Source organism: Panicum virgatum, chromosome 9N, assembly GCF_016808335.1.
Source record: "Panicum virgatum strain AP13 chromosome 9N, P.virgatum_v5, whole genome shotgun sequence".
Taxonomy (NCBI): domain Eukaryota; kingdom Viridiplantae; phylum Streptophyta; class Magnoliopsida; order Poales; family Poaceae; genus Panicum; species Panicum virgatum.
In genome coordinates, this window is record NC_053153.1 from 19,808,603 (window position 1) to 19,830,785 (window position 22,183).

General features: G+C 47.9%; 2 protein-coding genes across 2 annotated transcripts; one reads left to right on the forward strand and one right to left on the reverse strand.

The window, feature by feature from the left end:
- Positions 1 to 1,890: 1,890 nt before the first annotated feature.
- LOC120692979 (geraniol 8-hydroxylase-like) lies at positions 1,891 to 7,406 on the forward strand. The gene is made up of 3 exons (XM_039976385.1): positions 1,891 to 2,135; positions 2,225 to 3,128; positions 6,697 to 7,406. The coding sequence occupies exons 2-3, from the start codon at positions 2,247 to 2,249 to the stop codon at positions 7,300 to 7,302; spliced, it is 1,488 nt and encodes a 495-aa protein (XP_039832319.1). The 5' UTR covers positions 1,891 to 2,135; positions 2,225 to 2,246; the 3' UTR covers positions 7,303 to 7,406.
- Positions 7,407 to 18,163: 10,757 nt separating this feature from the next.
- LOC120688398 lies at positions 18,164 to 19,728 on the reverse strand. The gene has a single exon (XM_039970712.1). The coding sequence runs from the start codon at positions 19,546 to 19,548 to the stop codon at positions 18,346 to 18,348; it is 1,203 nt and encodes a 400-aa protein (XP_039826646.1). The 5' UTR covers positions 19,549 to 19,728; the 3' UTR covers positions 18,164 to 18,345.
- Positions 19,729 to 22,183: the final 2,455 nt, after the last annotated feature.

Consider the following 22,183-nt stretch of genomic DNA (forward strand, 5'->3'; position numbering starts at 1 on the left):
TGACTTATAATTTGGAACGAATGGAGTATATTTTTTTACTAAGGAACCTTACATGCATGCCGTATTAAACGAGTCTATTTGCAAACCTTTTCACAGATAGGTGCAAGTTTGCAAGCCGAATCTAATGAGATTAATTAGTCCATAATTAGATACAGTAATGCTACATGCCTCATTAAATATAGTAACTGCTACAGTACCATAATTGCAGCGGTGGTTTTGTAATTAGACTTCATTTAATACCTCTAATTAGTGGTCAAAGCTGCGAAAAGTTTCACCAAATTTTTTTCGCGTCCAAACCAAGGGGAAAGCCTGCTCTTATATGTATGCTGTCGACGGAGACATCGCCTACCACTGAAAACGCAATGCCGTTAAATCCTGAAAAATTCGTTCTCATGGAGAGTTGAACCCAGAACCTCAGGTGGTACAGAGGCTCTTGTAGCTTTTCGTGGGAGATAGCGCTTCTGCTCCAGTTAATAAGTACAATTAAACATAGAAGTGGGAACATGCGTATTCCAATTTTTTAGATGGCGGGTCCTAAAGAGGATTAAAGTGCAACTAAAATATATTTGTACTACCTGCTGGTACATGCCGGTACCTTACCTATAAATACACATTTGCAGCATCATATCTATACCTTTTTTGTCTAATTTCATGTGTTCGCCGGTACCGGAATACACTAGTACCATCTGTATAAGTACTCACGGCTACCATAGGTAGCTCTTTCTGTTCCACAACGGCAAAGCACAGCAAGAAGCATTTTTCAAACCGGCAAGCACCAAGATAGTCTTCTACCTTTGTCTCGGCAATTTCTTCTCCACGAATAGAGTAGCATCAGGCAAGCAGGAGCACTCATCGCTCTGCTCTCTGTTTCCCCCAAATCTCAACTGCTAGCACCTTCCTCCTCCACATGCTGAGAGAAGCACAACCAGCTGGAATCCATGTCTCTACTCTCTAAGCAGAAAATACGAATGAGCATATGGCATACGGGTACAAATTGGCACATAAACACCGAGAAAAAGTGAAAACATAAAAGGAGACAAGAGGAGGTTGCTCGTGGAAGTACCTATGGACCGCTGCTCGCGGAGAAAGACGCGGATATGGTGCCAACGACCACCGCGACGCGCGCATACCGCCCAACACTGCCCCAGTGGCCGGCTGCCCGAGTGTACCTACTATGATCCAGAAATATTTTTAAAACTCAAGAGTAAAGATAAATATAGAAGAAACTTGTACCACTTTATTTAAACATAAAGATTAGCAATATTTAGCATGTACTACTACATGAATGCACAAACGAGATTGTACAAAAAGATAGCAATAATGCAATTATTGTAAAAAACAAGTTTGTTTCAGATTTTTTTTCTCCTGAATGATTAAGCAAAACAAACAACATGCATGTGCCAATATGATCCAGAAATATTTTTAAAATTCAAGTAAAGATAAATATAGAAGAAACTTGTACCACTTTATTTAAACATAAAGATTAGTATGTACTAGTACATGAATGCACAAATGAGATTGTACAAGAAGACAGCAATAATGCAATTATTGTCAAAACAAGCTTGTTTGAGATTTTTTTTCTCTTGAATGATTAAGCAAAAGAAACAACGTGCATGTACCAATATGGACAATCATTCTGAGAACTAAAAATGGGAGACTAAAACTCAACTACATTCTGACCAACCTGAAGAATCAAAATATTGGTACTGTTGATGAACCTGAGAAAGAATGGACGTTTCAATTAGCAGAAAGACTTGACGAAGTAAATGTGCTTATGCTATACTAAAACAATTAGCAGGAAGCAGGAACAGGAAGCACATAGAGAAAGAACGGAGGTTTCAAAACTAGCAAAAACTACCAATAAATATTTGTACGCATGCGCAGTGATTAGAATGCTTCAATCCAGTCATGATTGATTTGTACGCATCCAGAAATATCAATTCATAAAACAAAAAATAAAAAAGAAGCTAAGCAGAGTGAAGAGCATGAAGCAGTGGCACCACGGGGTTGACCTGGAAGTGCGCATCCCACCCGGCCGCCCGCAACCAGTCGACCACCGCGCCACCGCCGTGGAGAGGCCGCATATACCGGATCTGGGTAAATCTGCTCCATTCCGGCACCATCCGGATCTCGAGGTACAAACGGAGGTACAGGAAATCTTCATTCCATCTCAAGATCGCAGGCTCACAGCCCAATTTTCGTCTCGTTGGCACTCGCTCGTCAGGTACGCAGCTGTCGCGTTAGCAATGGCGTCCGTGCTGTTCCCGTGGCTGGCATGGCTGCTCGTCTCCCTCGCCGCCGTCTACCTCCTCGGGCACGGCCGGCGGCGTGGCCGGCCACCAGGGCCGCGCCCTCTGCCCGTCATCGGCAGCCTCCACCTGCTCGGCAACCAGCCGCACCGCTCCCTCGCGCGCCTAGCCAAGGTCCACGGCCCGCTCATGTCCCTCCACCTGGGCGCGGTCACCACGGTGGTGGCCTCCTCCCCGGCAGCCGCCCAGGAGTTCCTGCAGAGGCACGACGCCGTCTTCAGCAACAGGTCCGTGCCGGACGCCGCCGGCGACCACTCCCGGAACTCCTTGGTCTGGCTGCCCAACGCGCCGCGCTGGCGCGCGCTCCGCAAGATCATGGGCACCGAGCTGTTCGCGCCGCACCGGCTGGACGCGCTCCAGCACCTCCGGCGCGACAAGGTGCGGGAGCTCGTGGACCACGTCGGCCGACTGGCGCGGAGAGGGGAGGCCGTCAACATCGGCCGCGTGGCGTTCACGACGTGTGTGAACCTCATCTCCTGCACCATCTTCTCGCGCGACCTGACGAGCCTCGACGACGACGGCGGGTCCGGGGAGTTCCAAGAGGTGGTGACAGACATCATGGAGGCCGGGGGCAGCCCCAACATCTCGGACTTCTTCCCGGCGCTCGCGGCGGCCGACCTGCAGGGCTGGCGGCGGCGCCTGGGGCGGCTGTTCGCGCGGCTGCACCGGACCTTCGACGAGGAGATCGACGCGAGGCTGCGCGGCCGCGAGACTGGCGGGCCCAAGAAGAACGACTTCCTCGACCTGCTGCTCGACGCCGCGGAGGACGGCGACAACACGGCGAGGCTGGATCGCGACACGCTACGATCACTGTTCACGGTAAGCTCAAAAGCTCATTGCATTGGTCGGCGGGTTGGAGCATGTGTGCATGTTTGGTCGCGTTGAATCGACCTGTGCTCTCTCTCACACACAAAGAATCTTTTGCTCAGTTGACGGTTATGTTTTCTTGATTTCGAAGCGCCTCAAAAGAACAGCAGTGCCTCACATACCAAAAGGAATAGTATGGAAAATATTCTCTCTTTTCTTCTAGGCCAATATTGTTTCTTTTCTTTTTTGAAAGCCTCAACCTAGGTACAAACTGTAAACTGTAGTATGTGTACTCACACCACACACCACACACTATCTAATGAGAAACTACAACCTATACACATACACCTACTCACCACACTATCTAATTAGAAACTACAATTTATACACATGGGCCTACTAATTAACGTCATCCTATGGTAGTCAATGGGTGCTTGAGCCTCCTCGAGAAGAAAATCCGGCCAGTGTGGTGGAGGGGGGTTCGATTAAAATCCGCAAAATTCCCGGCCAGCGACATGGCCCAAATGATCATGCCGCAGCAAACTACCACAAATGACTTCTCCTTCATTCGCTTTGCAAACCAACGCAGTTCTTGGACTATGAAGTAGGCTCCCGAAGCAACGCCTCCAACGAGGGAACGGCACGCGCACGCGCCGACATTGCAGTGACCCAACCAATTAAGACCAGATCAAAGATTTTCACCTGAGGGAGTAATTCATCTTGATCCAAATAATGCCTCCAACAAGATCATTGCTAGTTACAACCAATTAAGATCAGACCTGGAAATTTCTTCCCGGAACCTGTGAATTAGGCCCTGTTTGGGACCGTGGCCTAGGTAAGCGCGACACGTATAAGCGAAACGCAGCTCCAACCCCGCTTCTCGCTTTTTGCCGGCCGCACGTTGAAACCACAGATTTTTCTGCGATTCGTGGTTGTGCAACGCGCGGCCAACGCGGGGCGTTTGGCGGGTGTATTTTGCTTTTTTTGCTCAAACGCGCCGCGGAAGCTGAAACAAACATGCCCTTAGTAACAAGTACCACCACAACAAAGTCAAACCGTGCTACTTCCCCTTCTTACCAGGCCAATATTTCCATATAGACCAGACATGACCCACTTCGAACGGCCACAAACTCCAAGTCCAGCACACCATCTGAACTCGTTACCTGAGATACCATGCTGCAAAGTAGCCACTGGATACCCGTGCATAATCCACCGAAACAAAGTGCAGATGAAATCCGTCTTCGAGTAAGAGAATCCGCGAATTGAAGCCAAGGTGACTCTGGTCTCTTAGTCTAAATGAAAATAAAGGCGAAATTAAAGATGTCATCACCAGAAGTACTTGCCGAAGCTAGCCCTTCCAACACCAAAGCCGAAGACGTGTGTGCCGGAGAGAAGTCCTCACTGGAGGCCAAGCCGACGTCCGAACTGCACCCGGGGGCCCCGAAGCCACACATCGCGAATCCACACAGAACTACCGAAGGGGCCTGGCACTGGGAAGAACGAGACCGACATGCTACGTCGGAAACGCCGGTGAGATCACCCAAGAGATCAGCACCAAGTCCAGCAAGCCAGCGCCACCACGCTTCAATGTCTTCCGTGCAAGCCCCCCACCGAGGTCCTCGCCCCTGCCACCTGGCTGCCCGACGAGCGGGCCAGCGCCGCCGTATCACCCGCAGCACCGCAGATCTGGGCACTGGAAGCCCGGATCCACCGCCTGGCCGCCCACCTGGGCAGCCAACGCCGCCGACGAAACCCTCCGCGGATCAGCAGCCGCACCACATCCGGCCACGGAAAGACCAGATCCGGATGCCGGAGGCCCGGCTCCGTCTCTTGGAGGGGTTGTAGGCGCGTCGCTGGAGGTGAATTGGAAAGGAAGGGGGCGGAGGCGCGCCACCAGAGCGGCGCCTACCCGGCAGCGGAGCACCGGCCCGCACGCGTGCCTTCGCGACCTTCCGGTCGAGATCCCCGCCGCCACCGTCCTGGGGCCGCGCGGGCTTCCCGGCGGCTCCCTTCGACAGCGGCGAGAGGGAGGGGTGGTGGGGCTTGCCGGCCGCTGCGCTAGACGGCGTCGCTGCCCGCGGCGCCCGTGCGGGAGGGCGACGCGAGGGCCTCACGAGCCTCGCACGGATCATATATAAAAAATAAGTTAAATTTTCAATGATATATAAAAAAATTCTCTAATTTCAAACGACTTGTGAATGGTGACACAAAGAAATTTTATATCCAAACGGAGAGTATTATGTGTCGGGTCAGATTCTCGAGCAGCGTGAGCTGCTAGCCAATCGATGGCACGAACTACGGGCGAGGGATCCATATATAGATTGGTTATCTTTAATGTAAACAACATTATCACCAACGAGAAGAGTTGGAGCAAATTGACCAGTTTGTCATTTTCTTCTAGCGGTTTTTTTGTGTTTATTCCCTGACAGCTGGCTCCCTGCATGATTGCTAAAAAGTATTGCCTAAATGTTTCACGCGCACACATTTCTGCCTTACTTTTTTGCTCCATATACCATCTCAAGAGTTGAAAGCGAGGCCATTATGTTAAGCATTAAATTTCAATTATAGTACCATGTATATTTTTCTCTCATTGAACAAACACACTCCATCCCCGTACTGTGTTTAGATCCCAAAATTTTACACCAAAAAATATCACATTAAATATTTGAAATATGCATGGAGTATTAAATAAAATCTATTTACAAATGGGTTGTAAATCGCGAGATGAATCTAATGAGCCTATTTAACCAATGATTTGCAATAGTGATGCTACAATAATCATCTGCTAATTATGGATTAATTAGACTCATTAAATTTGTCTGGCGATTTACAATCCATTCGTGCAGAAAATTTTACAAATAGATTTTATTTAGTACTTCGAAATAGCAAGATTTTGTTTTAAAATTTTCACACCTAAACATCTAAACACGGCCTTACAAGTCTGCTATCATTCACTCCCTCCAGTAAATGCACCTGGGGTTGTGTTCATTTTTTCCCAACGGGGCATTAGCCCTAATTTCATTACTTATGCAGCAAGAGTAACCAAATCCACCCAGAGTTCCAAGCGTGGTCTTACAACCCCCCCCCCCCCCCCCCCCCCCAGCGTTCTTGAGAGCTTCAGCGCCAGCCTCTAGCCCCGTACGGTCTTCAGCACCTTGTAACTCTGACTTGCAAAGATAAAAGATGAGGCAAAGCAAATGATCTCCGTCTTCGATCGAATAATTTTTTCCCAAAATGTGTGCTGTTACGCGATCTCCACAGTGCATAGCAAATAGCAGCTAAGCCGACCATGAAAGATTTCTCACCGCCCTTCACGTAAACCCGCCCATACCCAGAACTTATCAAAGGAAGAGTGGCGACAGTCTGACTACCATAGCAACTAGACTCCACACAAATCTGGCCATTGGGACAATCGAAAAACAAGTGATGTATGGATTCATTGGCAGGACAGAAGCATGGTGTCCTCCAATTATGCATCCCCTGCAGATAGTTTTGCTTACTCATAAATGTATTTATTCACATCCCCTGCATGTGTGTGTGTGTGAATTCATATTTATTGATTTCCGTATACTCTTTTTAGGATCTATTTGGTGCTGGGAGTGACACAAGTTCTAGCACACTAGAATGGGCAATGACAGAGTTGCTTCAAAGCCCAGCTTCAATGACGAAAGCTTGCGATGAACTTGCTACAGTTATTGGCTCAAAAAGAAGCATAGAAGAATCTGATATTGACCGGCTGCCCTATCTTCAAGCAGTGGTGAAGGAAACTTTCAGGCTACATCCTCCTGTTCCGCTTTTGATACCACGGCATACAAAGGTCGATACAAAGATAATGGGGTACACAATTCCTCAAGGCTCTCGTGTGTTCATAAACGTATGGGCAATGGGCAGAGACAAGGAGACATGGCCGGAACCTAAGAAGTTCATGCCCGAGAGGTTTCTGGGAAGGACGGTTGACCTTAGAGGTGGGGACTTCGATCTCATCCCGTTTGGCGCAGGCCGTCGGATCTGCCCAGGAATGCCGCTGGCAATCAGGATGGTGCATCTGATTCTTGCGTCGCTGTTGAATCAGTTCACATGGAGACTTCCAGATGAGGTTGAAAGAAATGGGGTTGACATGGCTGAAAAGTTTGGCGTGACATTGACCAAGGCTGTGCCTCTTTGTGCTTTTGCCACACCACTTTGATCGGAGTATCTTGCATGGGATTTAAGTCCTCCAACTTATGTAACTTTATGAAATTGGAGCAATCATCCATCTTAATTCTATAGATATATATGTGGTGTGCATAATGTGCATCTTGCGACCTCTTTCTGTGAGAAGAAATAAGCATTTTTTTGTGGAAGGAGTAGAGAGGTAACATTAAGCTAAGATCGATTCAGCACAAACTCGATTTGATGTAGTATTTGTTGGAACTATTTCGGTGATCAAAACGCCGAGAAAAAAATAAGAAAACAGAAAATGATGAGAACTCCAAAAGAGGCCCATTCGCGCCCTGATCGGGGGCCCAACCAGTCCATTCGTTGTGACCCAGGTTACCCAGCGCCACTTTAAAAGGGGGTCTTGGCACGTTTTGCTGAGAGGTGAAAAACCTAGCCAAAAAGCAAACCCTAAGCCCCATACAGCCGCTCGATCTACGTCGGAGCTGGAGTCACCTGAAGGTCACCGCCCCTCGCCGCCACCATTACTGGGCAGTGCCAGAAGGACGTTAGTACCCAGCGCGACCTTCATCGACTCTGGGAGCAACTACTTCGCCTACATCAACTACATCTCCGACCAAGATGACCGGAGGATCCACTATGTGCCCGGCTCTGCTCATTCTTGGTCTAGATCTATAACTTACTCAAGTTTTAGTTGCGCTCATGATGTATTAGGTGCTAGATTCTGGATTAATTAAGATTAAGTTAAATTTTATTTCCTACATTTGGTACCAGTCGCCTAAACATCTATCTGTGAGCCATTAGAACCCTAGATCTAGATCAAGTTTTTGATCTTGGTTGGTTTTTGTTCTCGGTTCATGTTTTAGTTTAGATCTATAAGTCTTAAGCCTAGATCTCGCATGAACAACGTCATATCCGAGAAAAGAATTAGACAAATGAATAGAAACACCTCAGATCCATAAGCCCCACCCATTAGAAACCCCAAATCCCCAACTTAGATTTAGATTCATGGCATAAGAATCAAAAAAAAATAAGAGCACCCATGGTGGCGCCCGCTTTTCCGCTAGAGTTCAACGTACTAGCTGGGCGCACGCGTGGTGCTGTGCCATGAGGTCGCGCGGGGCTTTGCCGCTCCCACGGCGGCGCCATTAGGCCACGGTCATGCCATGAGGCCCGAGACGTGCCATAAGTCGGCGCGGCGCCAGCGAACAGTGCAGGCGAGCAGTCTCCGTGGTCGCCGGTTAAGGCGCCAGAAACGCCGAACCGCCACAGCGCCCCAATGCTGTGGAGAAGCGATGCCAGCGGTTGCAATATAAAAAAAAAGAAGTGCCTCCACTGGCGCGGGGCAACGAGCCGCCGCGACGGTGGGACCTGAGACCGGAACAAGGCGTCGCCGCGACCAAGCAGAGCTGGCAGCGTGCTCGCTCCATGGCCGCCACAAGGGCAGCCGGAACGAGCGGCACCGTCGCAACCCGCAAGGACGGGGCTTGAGCCTACGAAGGAGCGACACACTCACTCGCGGGGCGCCGAGGCAGCGCTGCGGCACTGAGGCTCCACGGCGGCGCTCGGTGGCGGCGGCGCTTACAGCACAGAGAGGTGCCGACGGCGCCATCAGAAGTGGGTGGTGGCCGTTTAGCTGTTGAGGAGAATGGGAGAAAGAAATGAGAGGAGATTAGGGTTTGAAGGGAGCAGCACAACTCTTTTATACCTCTGATAAAGGCTCTCCACCGTCCGATCAAGGGATTCAATCTGAACGACTGAGATCGCACCTTAGGGGAGGGAAGCCGACCTGGGCCAGTTCGGCAGCCCAACCATTGGCTGCTGGGAATGCGCGGCTCATCCGTCGGTTTTAGGGCCTTGATCCCATTAAGCTTTAGGCCCCTTTGATTTTTCTCCTTTTATTGAGTTTATTCATTTCTAAGTTAACCTTTTCACTATATTTTGCTTCTAAGTTCATATGAGCATTAAGTAAATTTATTTCGTGCATATTTATATTGAAAAATTATGAGAAATTCATGAGTTACTATTCTGAGCAAATGAAACCAACATGAATTTTATTCAGAATTGTTTAAGTTTATTTTAAGCATTTATTTAATTTCTGACCAATGTTGTTATTAAATAATTGCCATGAGATACTAAGTTTAAATTTATGTTTGTGTTTGTTTCTGCTAACGGTGATGCAAAGTTAAGTTTTCGCTGTGTTTATTATGCTAAGTTTGTGTTGTTTCTGCACAACGGTGATGCAAAATACTATTCATGAGTTAATTAAGTGTTTAATTTGCTTCTGCCCAACGGTGATGCAAATTTTTTTATTTATGTTTTAATTTGGCCAACGCTGATTAGTTCATTATTGTTGTTGTCATTACTGATTAAATTTGTTTTGCTTCTAATCAGATTCCACTCCCGCTCGCATCAAAGCTTATGTCAATAGTGTGGAGAAGTTGTCGGGCGATAACTTCATCCAATGGAGCTATGAGATCAACCTCATCTTGCTCGTGATGGATAAGTATCATTGCATGAGTGGTAATGCACGCTAAGCGCACTCTTGCTTATGAGAAGGAGAAAGAGCATTGGGAGCGCTTTGACAGGGTGGCTCTCAACATCATGGACATGACCATCAGCCCCACAATCAGAGGAGCTCTTGAGAAGAAGCCTAAGAGTGCTAAGTGCATCATGCAGAGCATTGAGGAGTACTTTAAGGGTTCTGCAAATGCCAATTCAAGTACTCTTCTATCCCAACCAGTGACGGCTAAGTACAATGGGCAAGGCAGTGTTAGAGAACACATTATGGGGATGGTTAACAAATTCCTGCTCCACTATTCATGTTACGAATTCCTCACAACGATTGTCTGGCGTGCGGACTATAAGAAGGGGGACTCGAAGGCTCAGGGTCGCTAATGAAGTTGAAGCTAAAGTGGAGGCCATTGAGACTCTTCAGTTAGAGCTTCATAGCGGCTACACACTTCGCTTATTAGATGTCCTCTATGTTCCATTTATTCAGAGAAACTTAGTTTCCATTTCTAAATTAGATCATGATAGATTTTCTTGCACGTTTGGGAACAATATATATGTGATAAGATGTGATGGTTATTTAATTTGTTATGCACCTTTACATGATCAGCTTTATTTATTGTCCCTAAGTAATATCTCTGTGATGAATGTAAGCGATATCAACCATAAACACAAGAGAGGTTGAGACTTTGTCGAAATTATGGCATTCTCGTTTAGCCCACATTTCGAATGGGAGAATGGAGAGTCTCATTAGAGAAGAGAGATACCCCCAAATTAGACTTCTCTGACTTAGACCAATGCGTTGATTGTATTAAGATAAATTTGCAAACAAATTAAAAAGGATGGAGATAAGCGTAGTTTAGGATTATTAGAATTAATTCACACTAACATCTATGGTCCATTTAATGTAAGATCAGTGGATGGATTTAGTTATTTCATTACATTCGCTGATGATTTCTCCTATTATGGATATATTTACCCTAAAAGAGAAAATTCTGAAGCACTTGATTAATTAGCATGAGTTGAAGGTTAAGTGGTAAGATCAGACTGAGCAGGCAAATATTATGGAAGACATGCCACATATGGACAAATCCCCAGTCCCTTTGCTAAGTTCCATCAAGAAAATGGAATAGTAGCGCAGTATTTCACTCCTGGCAAACCTCAGCAAAATGGTGTAGCTGAGAGAAGAAACCGCACTCTAATGAACATGGTGCGCAGTATGCTTAGTAACTCTACACTGCCAATGAGTCTGTGGATGGAAGCGCTACAGACTACCACACACATAAGTAACCGTGTTCCTAGTAAATTAGTCCCTAAGACCCCTTATGAACTTTGGACTGGTAGGAAATCCAGCATGAATTATATGCATGTCTGGGGCTGTGTAGCAGAGGCGAAATTATTTAATCCATCCTTTGGAAATTTAGATCCTAAGACAGAAAGCTGCTATTTCATTGGTTATCTAGATAAATCAAAGGGATATAAAATTTATTGTCCTAAGGGTACGCTAAGTTTGTTGAGACAATGCATGCTGTATTCTTAGAGGAAAATGGATGCGATGAGCCTAGGAAAATTGATTTTGAGGAAATGTGGACTCATGACCCCATTCCGATGACTCAAAATTACTATGTGCCTATGACTCGATTTACAACATCGTCTTAGGTAGCTGATCATCCAGAAGTTAATGTGGAGAGAACACCTGGCGTGAGTGAGCATGAGGATGTGCCTGTAAATACTGAGCATTAAAATGAAGATGTGGCAAAACCTGTTGAGCAACGACAGGATCAAACTGCTGATGGGACATAGGAGGCACAGCAAGAGCAAATAGTTGAGTCTGTTCCAGTAGCAGAACCACAACCTCTAAGAAGATCAACACGAGAAAGAAAATCAACTGTCTCAGAAGACTTCGTGTATATGAGTGGACACGATATGGGAAGGTTGATGATCCAAACTCGTTTAAGGAAGCAATGAGTAGTGAATACTCCCACAACTGGATTGAGGCCATGGAAGAAGAACTGAAATCCATGAGCACAAATAAGATTTGGGATCTGGTAGAAATTCCTAAAGGAACTGAGAATGTAGGCTGTAATGGGTCTATAAAACTAAGTATGACTCCAAAGAGAAAATCGAACGGTTCAAAGCAAGACTTGTGGCTAAGGGATTTACACAGAGAAGGAATCGATTATATAGAAACCTTCTCGCCTATCTCAAAGAAAGACTTGTTCAGAATCGTTATGACTCTAGCAGCTCATTTCAATCTCGAGTTACATCAAATGGGCATTAAGACTGCATTTCCTAATGGTGATTTGCATGAGAATGTATACATGGCGCAACCAGAAGGTTTCGTTATGGAAGGCAAAGAATAGTTGGGATGCAAGCTAAAAAATCCATTTATGGGTTAAAACAAGCGTCCAGACAATGGTACCTTAAGTTTGATGAAGCGATTAAGAAATCAGGCTTCGTTGAAAATGTAGTGAACAACTGCATAAATATTAAGATCAAGGGGAGCTCTTTTATCATCCTCGTACTCTATGTGGATGACATCCTATTAGCTAGCAGCGATAAGAACTTGTTGTATGGGACAAAAGGATTTCTCTCATCGAATTTTGACATGAAGTATCTTGGTGATGCCTCTTATGTTCTAGTTATTGAGATACATCGAGATAGGTCCAAGGGTGCATTTGACTATCTCAAAAGGCTTATATAGAGAAAGTTCTTAAAAGATATAATATGCAAAAATGTTCGAGCACAGCTGCTGCAGTTGTTAAGTGCGATAAGTTTGGGCAATTTCAAAGTCCCAGGAATCAACTAGAAATTGATCAAATGAGAACGATTCCATATGCTTTAGCTGTCGAAAGCCTTATGTATGCACAAGTGTGCATGCACCCTGACTTAGCATTTATTACCGAGATGCTTGGCAGATTTCAGTCTAATCCAGTAATGGACCACTGGAAAGCGGTTAAGAAAGTCCTGCGTTATTTGCAGGGCACTAAGGAATACATGCTCACATATAAGATAATTGAGAATTTAGAGGTAGTTGGCTATTCAGGTGCCGACTTTGTTGGTTGTGTTGGCACTAAGAAGTCCACATCAGGTTATGTCTTCACACTCGCGAATGGAGCGATTTCATGGAATAAGCAATCGCTTACAGCAGCATCTACGATGCAAGCAAAGTTCGTGACATGTTATGAGGCCGTCGGGCAAGCTGTGTGGCTTAATGGTTTTATTCCCAGACTAAGAGTGGTAGACAATATAAGTAAACCACTGAGATTATGTTGCGATAATAAGGTTACAGTTTTCTATGCTAACAACAACAAATCGAGTGGCACTGTCAAGCACATCGAGATTAAGTATTTTGTTATGAAGGATAGAATCAAGATCATACTATTGAGTTAGACCATATAAGTACTAAGAAAATGCTCGCGAATCCACTAACGAAAGTCTTACCTCCCAATAATTTTCATGAGCTTATTGCGGGCAAGGGATGATCAGATAGCCTGTGATCTTGGAGATAAGAGGGTCATAAGTCAACAATCTCTCATCAGGATGAGTAGGTTGTGCACCGTGGACAACTTTGCTGCAGTAGGATTAGTACACTATTGTAACGCATTGTCTCTCTGCATGACTCTACCTTAACTATGGCATTAGTTATTGTGACACCCCGGCCCAGGGCTTAATAGGATTAATAGGATACTCATACCAACAAGTTGCAACTTCTTTTCCGGAAGCCGGTCTCCAAAGAACTCTGAGGTTAAGCGTACTTGGCCCGGAGAAATTTGGGGATGGGTGACCGACCGGGAAGTTCTCCCCGGATGCGCACGAGTGAGGACAAAGTGTGCAGAAAAGACTGGTGTTGGTCTGTGAGGACAGTCTATGTCCTAGAAAGCAGCCAGATGTAAGCGGGCCCGCCTCGGGGAGGCGGGACGTTATAGAATGGTATCAGAGCCGACTCTCGCGGTTTCACGGGCACGTACGGGCGTAAGTGCGGAGGCATGAGCACGGGCGCGTGGGGACGTAGATGCCACGGGCGCGTGGCGGGTCAGTGCGCGGGCATCTGGGATGCGCCGTTGGCACTGGACGCACGGACGTGGCACAGGGACCGTTGGCACTGGACGCACGGACGTGGCACATGGGCTGCTGGCACTGGACGTACGGGACGTGGCCAAGAGAGGACGTTCCTGGCTTGGGATTGACCGACGAGGACGTCGGTCTCTTAAGGGGGTGAGCATGTGACACCCCGGGCCAGGGCTTAATAGAATTAATAGGATACTCATACCAACAAGTTGCAACTTTTTTTCCGGAAGCCGGTCTCCAAAGAACTCCGAGGTTAAGCGTGCTTGGCTCGGAGAAATTTGGGGATGGGTGACCGACCGGGAAGTTCTTCCCGGATGCGCACGAGTGAGGACAAAGTGTGCAGAAAAGACTGGTGTTGGTCTGTGATGACAGTCTATGTCCTAGAAAGCAGCCAGATGTAAGCGGGCCTGGCCTCGGGGAGGCGGGACGTTACCGTTATCGGCCTTTAGACCAAAGAGGAGAATGTTGGAACTATTTCGGTGGTCAAAACGCCAAGAAAGAAATAAGAAAACAGGAAATGATGAGAACTTCAAAAGAGGCCCGTTTGCGCCCTGATCGGGGGCCCAACCAACTCACTGCTTGTGACCCCAGGTTACCCAGCGCCACTTTAAAAGAGGGTCCTGGCAACTTTTGCTGAGAGGTGAAAAACCTAGCCAAAAAGCAAACCCTAAGCCCCTACAGCCGCCCGATCTCCGTCGGCGCTGGAGTCACCTGAAGATCACCGCCCCTCGCCGACACCATCACTGGGTAGTGCCGGAAGGACGGCAGTACCCGGCACGAACTTCATCGACTCTGGGAACAAATACTTCGCCTACATCAACTACATATCCGACCAATATGACCGGAGGATCCACTACGCCCCCGGCTATGCTCATTCCTGGGTCTAGATCTATAACTTACTCAGGTTTTAGTTATGATTTATTAGGTGCTAGATTCTAGATTAATTAAGATTAAGTTAAATTTTATTTCCTACAGTATTCATACGTGAGTTCACACTGCTCAGCATGGTGAGGACATCCGGCACAAAACCATTGACGTATTTTGTTAAATACGCTTTCTGCTTAAGTGTGGTGCAGAATGTCTTTGGCCCAACTCGGATCTGTGAATAAAATGAGATTTGGCCCAAGAGAGGGACATGTAGCGATCATCTTTATGGGCATATGTGCTTATTGCTCTGTTAATTGTTTGCTATTTTGCGCACCTTGCATTCACAGGATTGGGGATCAGTATCTGCATTCGGATGCATTCCAATGTTTCTGAATTGTTGCTTTTCAGTTTGAAGCGGCCTGTTTGACACTATGCAAGTTAGAACATTTTTTATCAAGACAGAGTTGGCTACTACTAGTTCAAACAGCTTATCGTCTTATCGATATTGTACATGTCCGATCCTCTGTTGATAGAACAGATACAGACCTCAGAACTTAATTCAAAAAATTTATCTATGTTAAGATCTGTTCAACTGATTGCGAGCTTGATCCTATTTTCCTCTCCTTGCCATCTCCCTATAATTCCACTCGAGGAACTCCTGCGTAGAGTTGGACATGCGGTGGATGATGCCTTCACAGTGTAGAGGCGTGGGGAGCGGCTACTGTGCTCCAGGCTCTGCCCTGAAAAGTCGCCGCTGCCTCCCTTGCTGATTTGAAGTTGGAGCAGTTTGATTTCTCATGAACAGTGAGCTCCCACGCTGGTGTTTCAGAAATACTCCAGGATATAACTTTGTAAGGACGAATGGTACATTCATTAGGCATGGACAGTACAAGAAACTCCAGAACCTCCGTGTTCCTTCGTTTGATTAGAGGTGAGCACCACTGCAATCCAAACTGAATAGTGTTGCCCATCGAGTCTCATAGCGAGTACCGAAGCCTGATCGGGCTCGACAAGAGTGTACTACTGCCACTAGCCACAGAATCACATGATCCAATGAAGATTGTACTCTGCAGGTGCCCGATCTAATTAGAACATTCAGTAGTAGTTGGTCCTTTTCAGGCCTGCTCAACTTTCTTCTTCTGTTCTTTTTCAATGCTTCTACAATCTCAAGCGTCTTCAGTCAATACGTCGAGATCTCCTCAATTTCGTGGGATTCACTGTTGTGTAGCTTGAACTTTTTTCTAGTGCCGCGCGGGAGAAAAGAAGTTCTTTTCTTCAGCAGGTATTGTTGCAAAACGGGCGGAGCGCACGGCCCGGAGGCACGCGCATGGCGTAACAAACTGAAGCCGTCGAGCGATTCACCCGCATCCATCAAGTAGAGATGCAACTGACCAACCGTGGCCGCGTGCCATTGTTTTGTGCATCGCATCCATGAGGGAGATCAGGGACTGGACGTCCCTCGAGCGCGGGCTGCTCCGCGACATCTTCCTCCGCCTCCCGGCCGACGCCGACGCCGTCCGCTTCCGCCGCATGTGCCGCGGCTGGCGCGTCGCGGCGGGCGCCGGTGCCCCGGCCGTAGCTCGCCCTGCAGCCCTCGGGCGACGGCCCCGCTGGCCACGCCGCCTTCGTGCGGCCCGCGGCACGCCACCGCCGCGTCAGGCCCGTCCGCGCGGACGCCGACGCCGTCACGGGAGAATGGCCCCCGGCCTCCGCGATCAGGGGCGCGTCGCGCGGCTGGCTCGCCGTGGACGAAGGCAAGCGCCTCCTCCTCAGGGACCCCGTCTCCCGCGCCGAGGTCCCGCTGCCCGCCTTCGAGGCCGGGTACCAGCTGTTCGACGTCTTCCTATCCGTGTTTCTTGTTTAGACCTTCTCCATACAATTTAAATGTGTTTTAATCATCAATATCTTCTAGATATTTTAAATTAGATTTTAAATAGTGTGGTTAGATTTGTCTTCAACGATAGTTTTAGAATATTAACATATCTGCTATACTTTTTATGTGTTGAATAATACTACTTTATTACCAGCGATGACCATATCACTATTTGAAACGATAATTATTTGAAGACAAGAGGGCGTAACCCACCTTAAAAGTTCACCATAATCTTAGGCCCATGTTTGATTCCCCAGTTTATTTTAAGCCCTATCACATAGGATGTTTCGATGCTAAATACTAAATATAGACTAATAATAATAAATTTCATAATTCTAGGCTTTTTCACGAGATAAATCTATTAAATCTAATTAGTCCGTAATTAGCTCATGTGATGCCAGTGATGCTACAGTAAATATGCTAATTAAGAATTAATTAGATTTAATAGATTCGTCTCGTGAATAAATCCCGGGTTATAATTAGTTTATGTTTAGTCTTTCCTATGGATATCGAAGCTTTCGATGTGACATGACTTATTTCAAACCTGGAATCCAAACACGGATTAAAAGTGCACAAACTTCAATATGACCCAACATGTAAAATTCCACATATTTTCCTCATGAACCATTCTAATTTCTAACCTATAAGTAGAAATATTCTAAGATATTAAGCAAAGGTATCAAACAGGTGTTAGACGGCCGTGTTTAGATCTTTAGTTATAAAAATTTTCAAACGGAATTTTGTTATTTCGGAGTACTAAATAAAATCTATTTGCAAAATTTTTTGCACGAATGGATTGTAAATCGCTAGACTAATCTAATGAGTTCAGTTAATCTATGATTAATTCATAATTAGTAGATTGTTACTATAACATCACTGTTGCAAATCATAATTAAGTAGACTCATTAGATTCATCTCGCGATTTACAATCCATTCGTGTAAAATATTTTATAAATAGATATTTAATACTCTATATATATATCCAAATATTAGATGTGACGTTTTTTAATGTAAAATTTTGAGATCTAAAACGCTTTCAAAGGAAAAGGTTAGGCCCCGTTTAGATTGCGAAAAATTTCGGCCTGGCCCAAAAATTTTCGCGCAGGCCTGTTTGGGAACTAAACGGTGGCCAAAAAATTTCAGTCTTTTACTGTTCATTCACGGGACATACAGGCAGCCGGCCCACCCATCATCGATTTTCCCTCCTCCCCCAGCGACCGTGTCAGTTCGCGAACTAAACGCCACCCAAAATCCTGATCGCGAACAGACTTTCCATGGCGTCCTGAGTCAGCTTTTTTTCGCTTTGGCCAAAAATTTTCGCAATCTAATGCTTGTTTAGTTGCATAATTCAAAATTCCAAAAAAAATTTCTGGCACCTGCATGGAGACTTAAATCTAAACGAAATAAAAAACGCATTATACAATTTGTCTGTAAATCACGAGATGAATATAATGAACCTAATTAGGATGTAATTAGATGCTAAATTGCTACAGTAATACTACAGTAAACAACCTCTAATAATGAATTAATTAGTCTCATTAAATTTATCTCGCGATTTACAAACAAATTTTATAATTAATTTTGTGATTAGTCTATATTTAATACTTTAAATATAAAAAAGTTCTCTTTCGAAAAATTTACACCCCGCAACTAACAGGGCCTAAACGCGGCCTCAGCAATACTCACAAAGTGCGTAACGACAAAATGACCACAACAGGACAAAACCTAATAATGACTCAACAACAGTGACTAGTAGTTGGGGAAGAACCAGCCACGGCGCGCCCACCCGGCCGACGAAGCGGATCCTCCCGTGGCGTCGTCGGGGCAGATGGTCTCCTCACGGCACGCCCACGGGTTCTCCAGGTCCAGCACCCTGACGACCCCGTCCGGGTGGCCCTGCCGGTCGACGAGGTAGACGCAGTTGACGCGGCACGCGGGGAACTCCGCCGCCGAGAGCGCGAACGCGCGGTTCCGGCCCAGGAACAACGCGTTCCGGCCGAGGTCCGTCTCCCTCACCAGCCGCACCAGCCCGTCCCAGAGCCACTCCACCCTATGCACCTCGACCGCGCGCGCATCCCCGCCGCCCTTGCTGCCCCCTTCGTCCACGGCGAGGCCGCCCATGTCGTCGTCCGAGCTGTAGACCACGTCGTCGTGCACCGAGACGAGGAGCAGCTGGCCGTCACACTCCACCAGGTGCGTCTCGACGACGCGCCTCCCGCTGCCGCCGGGGAGCTTCGGCTCGTCGTCCGAGCCGTCCGCGCCGTCGTCGTCGACGCGCTCGAGTGGGATGACCGCGGGCGCGTCCCCGTCGGCCTCGAGGGCGCAGATCCGGGAGCCGAAGGCCACGTAGAACCGCCCGCTGTAGTGCTCGACGCCGGCGTAGCCGGGCGCGGCGAAGTCGAGCCGCGCCCACGCCCCGGCGGCGGAGCTGTAGTATGCGAGGGAAGTCGTCGGGAACCCGACCGCGACCGCCGCCCACTCGGCCGCGCCGCCCGGGTCGGCGGACAGCACGACGGTGGTGACGTCGAGCCACCTCTTGAAGAAGCCGATGGGTGGGAGGCGGACGCGCCGGCCGGTGACGGGGTTGACGAGGACGACGGCCTTGGGGCTGACGCTGGGGTCGGCGAGCGCGAGGTACCCGCGGGAGGAGGAGAGGTAATCGAGCCCCTCTGGCACGGTGGCGGCGAAGGGCCGGAGGAGGGCGGCGCCGGCGCCGGCGGGGCGGAAGAGCCAGAAGGACGAGACGGTGCCGCCGCCGCGGCCGGAGCGGTCGGTGCGCGAGCCGACGAGCCAGGGGCGCGGGCACCAGGCGGCGGCTGCGGTGGCCCAGGCCGCGCAGACGGCGCGGAAGCGGACACGGTCGGCGTCGGAGGAGAGGAGCGCGAAGATGGCGAGCAGCAGGTCCGCCGGCAGCGAGGACCACCCCGTGCCGCCCCTGCCGCCGCCCGCCATGGCAAGCGGAGGCGCCGATCGACCCCGAGTGGGGGGCGCGAGTGGTTAGGCTATCGCACGACCCGATTGACTCCTCGAGCGGCGGGTTGGTTTGCTTGCCGGCCCCCGAAGCAAAGAACACGGTAGGAGAGGCGGGCGGGGCGCGAGCCAGTCAACATGCGCGGCGCGGACGATGCGCCGTGCGCGTGCACGGTCCGGTGCGCTGGATGCGTACGAATAGGCACATAGCCCCTGTCTCGGGTCGGGAGGGAATAATTTCGCAAAATCGCAGGACTCGTGCGTGTGATATTTTCTGTGACTGTGATCTCCATTTCATTTTGACATGTTCCGGGGGGTCGCGATGACGATCGATAGCCCAGGAGGGGCACCGGGGCAGTACGTGGAGACACCACTGTGGGCTACTGGGGTTGTTGGGTAATGATGCGCGCGTCGTTAGCTAGTCGCGACGCATAATTTGATTGTGCCCTTCCTGCGCGCTAAATTTTAATGCGGAGGAATCTTTTATGTATGAAATACTCAATAAAATTTATTTTCAAAACATTTTTACATATGGGTATACTTTTCGAGACGAATCTAATGAGCCAACCTCCACCATAATTGACTACAATAATGCTACAGTAACAATCCTCTAATCATGTGGTCAAAGAACTCATTAAATTCATCTCGCGAAGTAGTGCAGGAGTTGTGGAGTTAGTTTCGAAAACTATCTTTATTTAATACCCCTAATTAATTGTCAAAGTTAGCTACAGTACCATGTGCTACAAAATCAAACAGAACCATTATTGAAGACGGTGAAGTTGATAATCGAGTCAGATAAGTGTTGTGAAAATAAAATTTCTCTTACATTTTAAACGCATAATTTGATTGCACTATTATTAAAGACGGTGTACTTAATAACCGAGTCCGATGAATGTTATGAAAATAAAACTTCTCTTACATTTTAAAAGAAGACATTTGGTTGCCTATAAAAACCAGATTGCAAATGCAACTTTACTGTGGTTGGTTGAGTCTGAATCTGCCCCCAAAAGTATAAGGTTGTCCGCACTTGTCAAACTCTAAATCCATCATCTAAAAGAAATATTCTATTCTGATCATCGAAATTATCTACTCTATATCTAATTTTTCTGCACAGATTCATCCTCTATATCTTCTACTCGATACTAATTACTAGGAGCAGGCCCACTTGCGATAATTATTTTATATTTTTTATCCCCTTCTTCCTTATCTGCCACCCTCCCCTCCCTTTCACGTCTCTCTCTCATCTCTCCGCCCCTCTCTCTCTCCCTCTCCTCCGGCCATCCCTGCGCCTCCCTCCCCCGCGGCCGTGCTGCGCCGTGCCCGGGCAGGCCTGCGCGTGGCGGCGGAAGCGGTGGGCAGCGCGCGGCGGCTGGAGCAGCGGAGGGCAGGTTTGGCGGCTGGCGCGAAAAAGGGAGGGTGGGAGTGGAGGCCCACGCGGCGGAGGTTCGGCTCCAACTCCGGTGGCCGTGTGGTCTCAGGGCCTTCGTTAGCTTCGGTCCCCACCGCACCTCTCCTCTCCGCCGTGGCAGGCTGCTTCCGGTTCCAGGCGCGCTGCTCTTGACGGCGGCCGGACTCGAGGATGAGGGCGGCAAGCGAGCCGAGCACCGCGGCCGAGGACGCGGGCATGCGGCGCCATGTCGATCGGTACCGGGCCTCCGCACACCCGTGTGTCCGCTATTTTAGCGGACGTTTTCCAGTACCCAGTGTAGGGCAATTTTCGCTAAACCTCGTATTTCAATTGTGTTTCTAGCGAGCAAAGGCTCGCATGGTGCAGCTTTAGTGATGCAATTAACATGTGATTTAATTATATTAAGCAATATTAATGTATTTTAAAGTAGATTAAGATATTAGAAATATAGTTAGTATACTTCCATAAGTTAAATATTATAACATTACTTGTTTATTTTTGTTTATATGCTTTTATTTTCCACAATACAACTTCACGAGGGCAACCAAACAATATCTCTTGTCAGCCAGGCTCTTTTCGTGCAGCCAACCAAATAAGAATAGTTGGCACCACTATAGGCTGTCCAGTTTGGGTCTGGCTTGCATGTGCAATGCAGGCTCCGTACTGTCCACAACGGCAAGAGCAAATTTGCTCCTCTCCCTCCTCGATTCCCACGCCCCCTCACATATTTACTGTCTACAGTGCGTCTATAGTGTCAAACAGTGCATCTACAGTACAAATGCTCCTCCATTTGCTCCATTCACTGTGGATAGCCTAAAGAAGGGAACCAAACCCCCACTAGAACTCCCCCGCTCTTTTCATAGCATAACATTCAATATCCATAAACATAGTATTGGTGCGGAAGTAGGGTTGCTGTTCGTGTTGACCGGCAGCACAGGCGAGGTGACCTTAACTTTGATGGAGAAATGAGTTTCTAAAGGCTTGTCAAGCCGTGAATAAGAGACCGTTTGGTGAGGCTACCGCACTACTAGAAAACGGGCCAAAATCACATCAGTACCGGCTACAAAAGCAGCTGGTACTTTTGACCAGCGGCGCTCAAAGATAAAGAGTTTGGTATCGGATTAAAGCATCACACGGTACCAAAAACCCAGTATAGGCACCGGTTGGTGCCACCAACTGGTACCTATTACAAGGAAGAATAGGTACCGG

Coding starts and splice junctions, on each gene's coding strand:
- LOC120692979 (XM_039976385.1), top strand. CDS start 2,247: ATGGCGTCCGTGCTGTTCCCGTGGCTGGCATGGCTGCTCGTCTCCCTC. Junction 3,129..6,696: donor CGCTACGATCACTGTTCACG/GTAAGCTCAAAA, acceptor TACTCTTTTTAG/GATCTATTTGGTGCTGGGAG.
- LOC120688398 (XM_039970712.1), bottom strand. CDS start 19,548: ATGGCGGGCGGCGGCAGGGGCGGCACGGGGTGGTCCTCGCTGCCGGCG.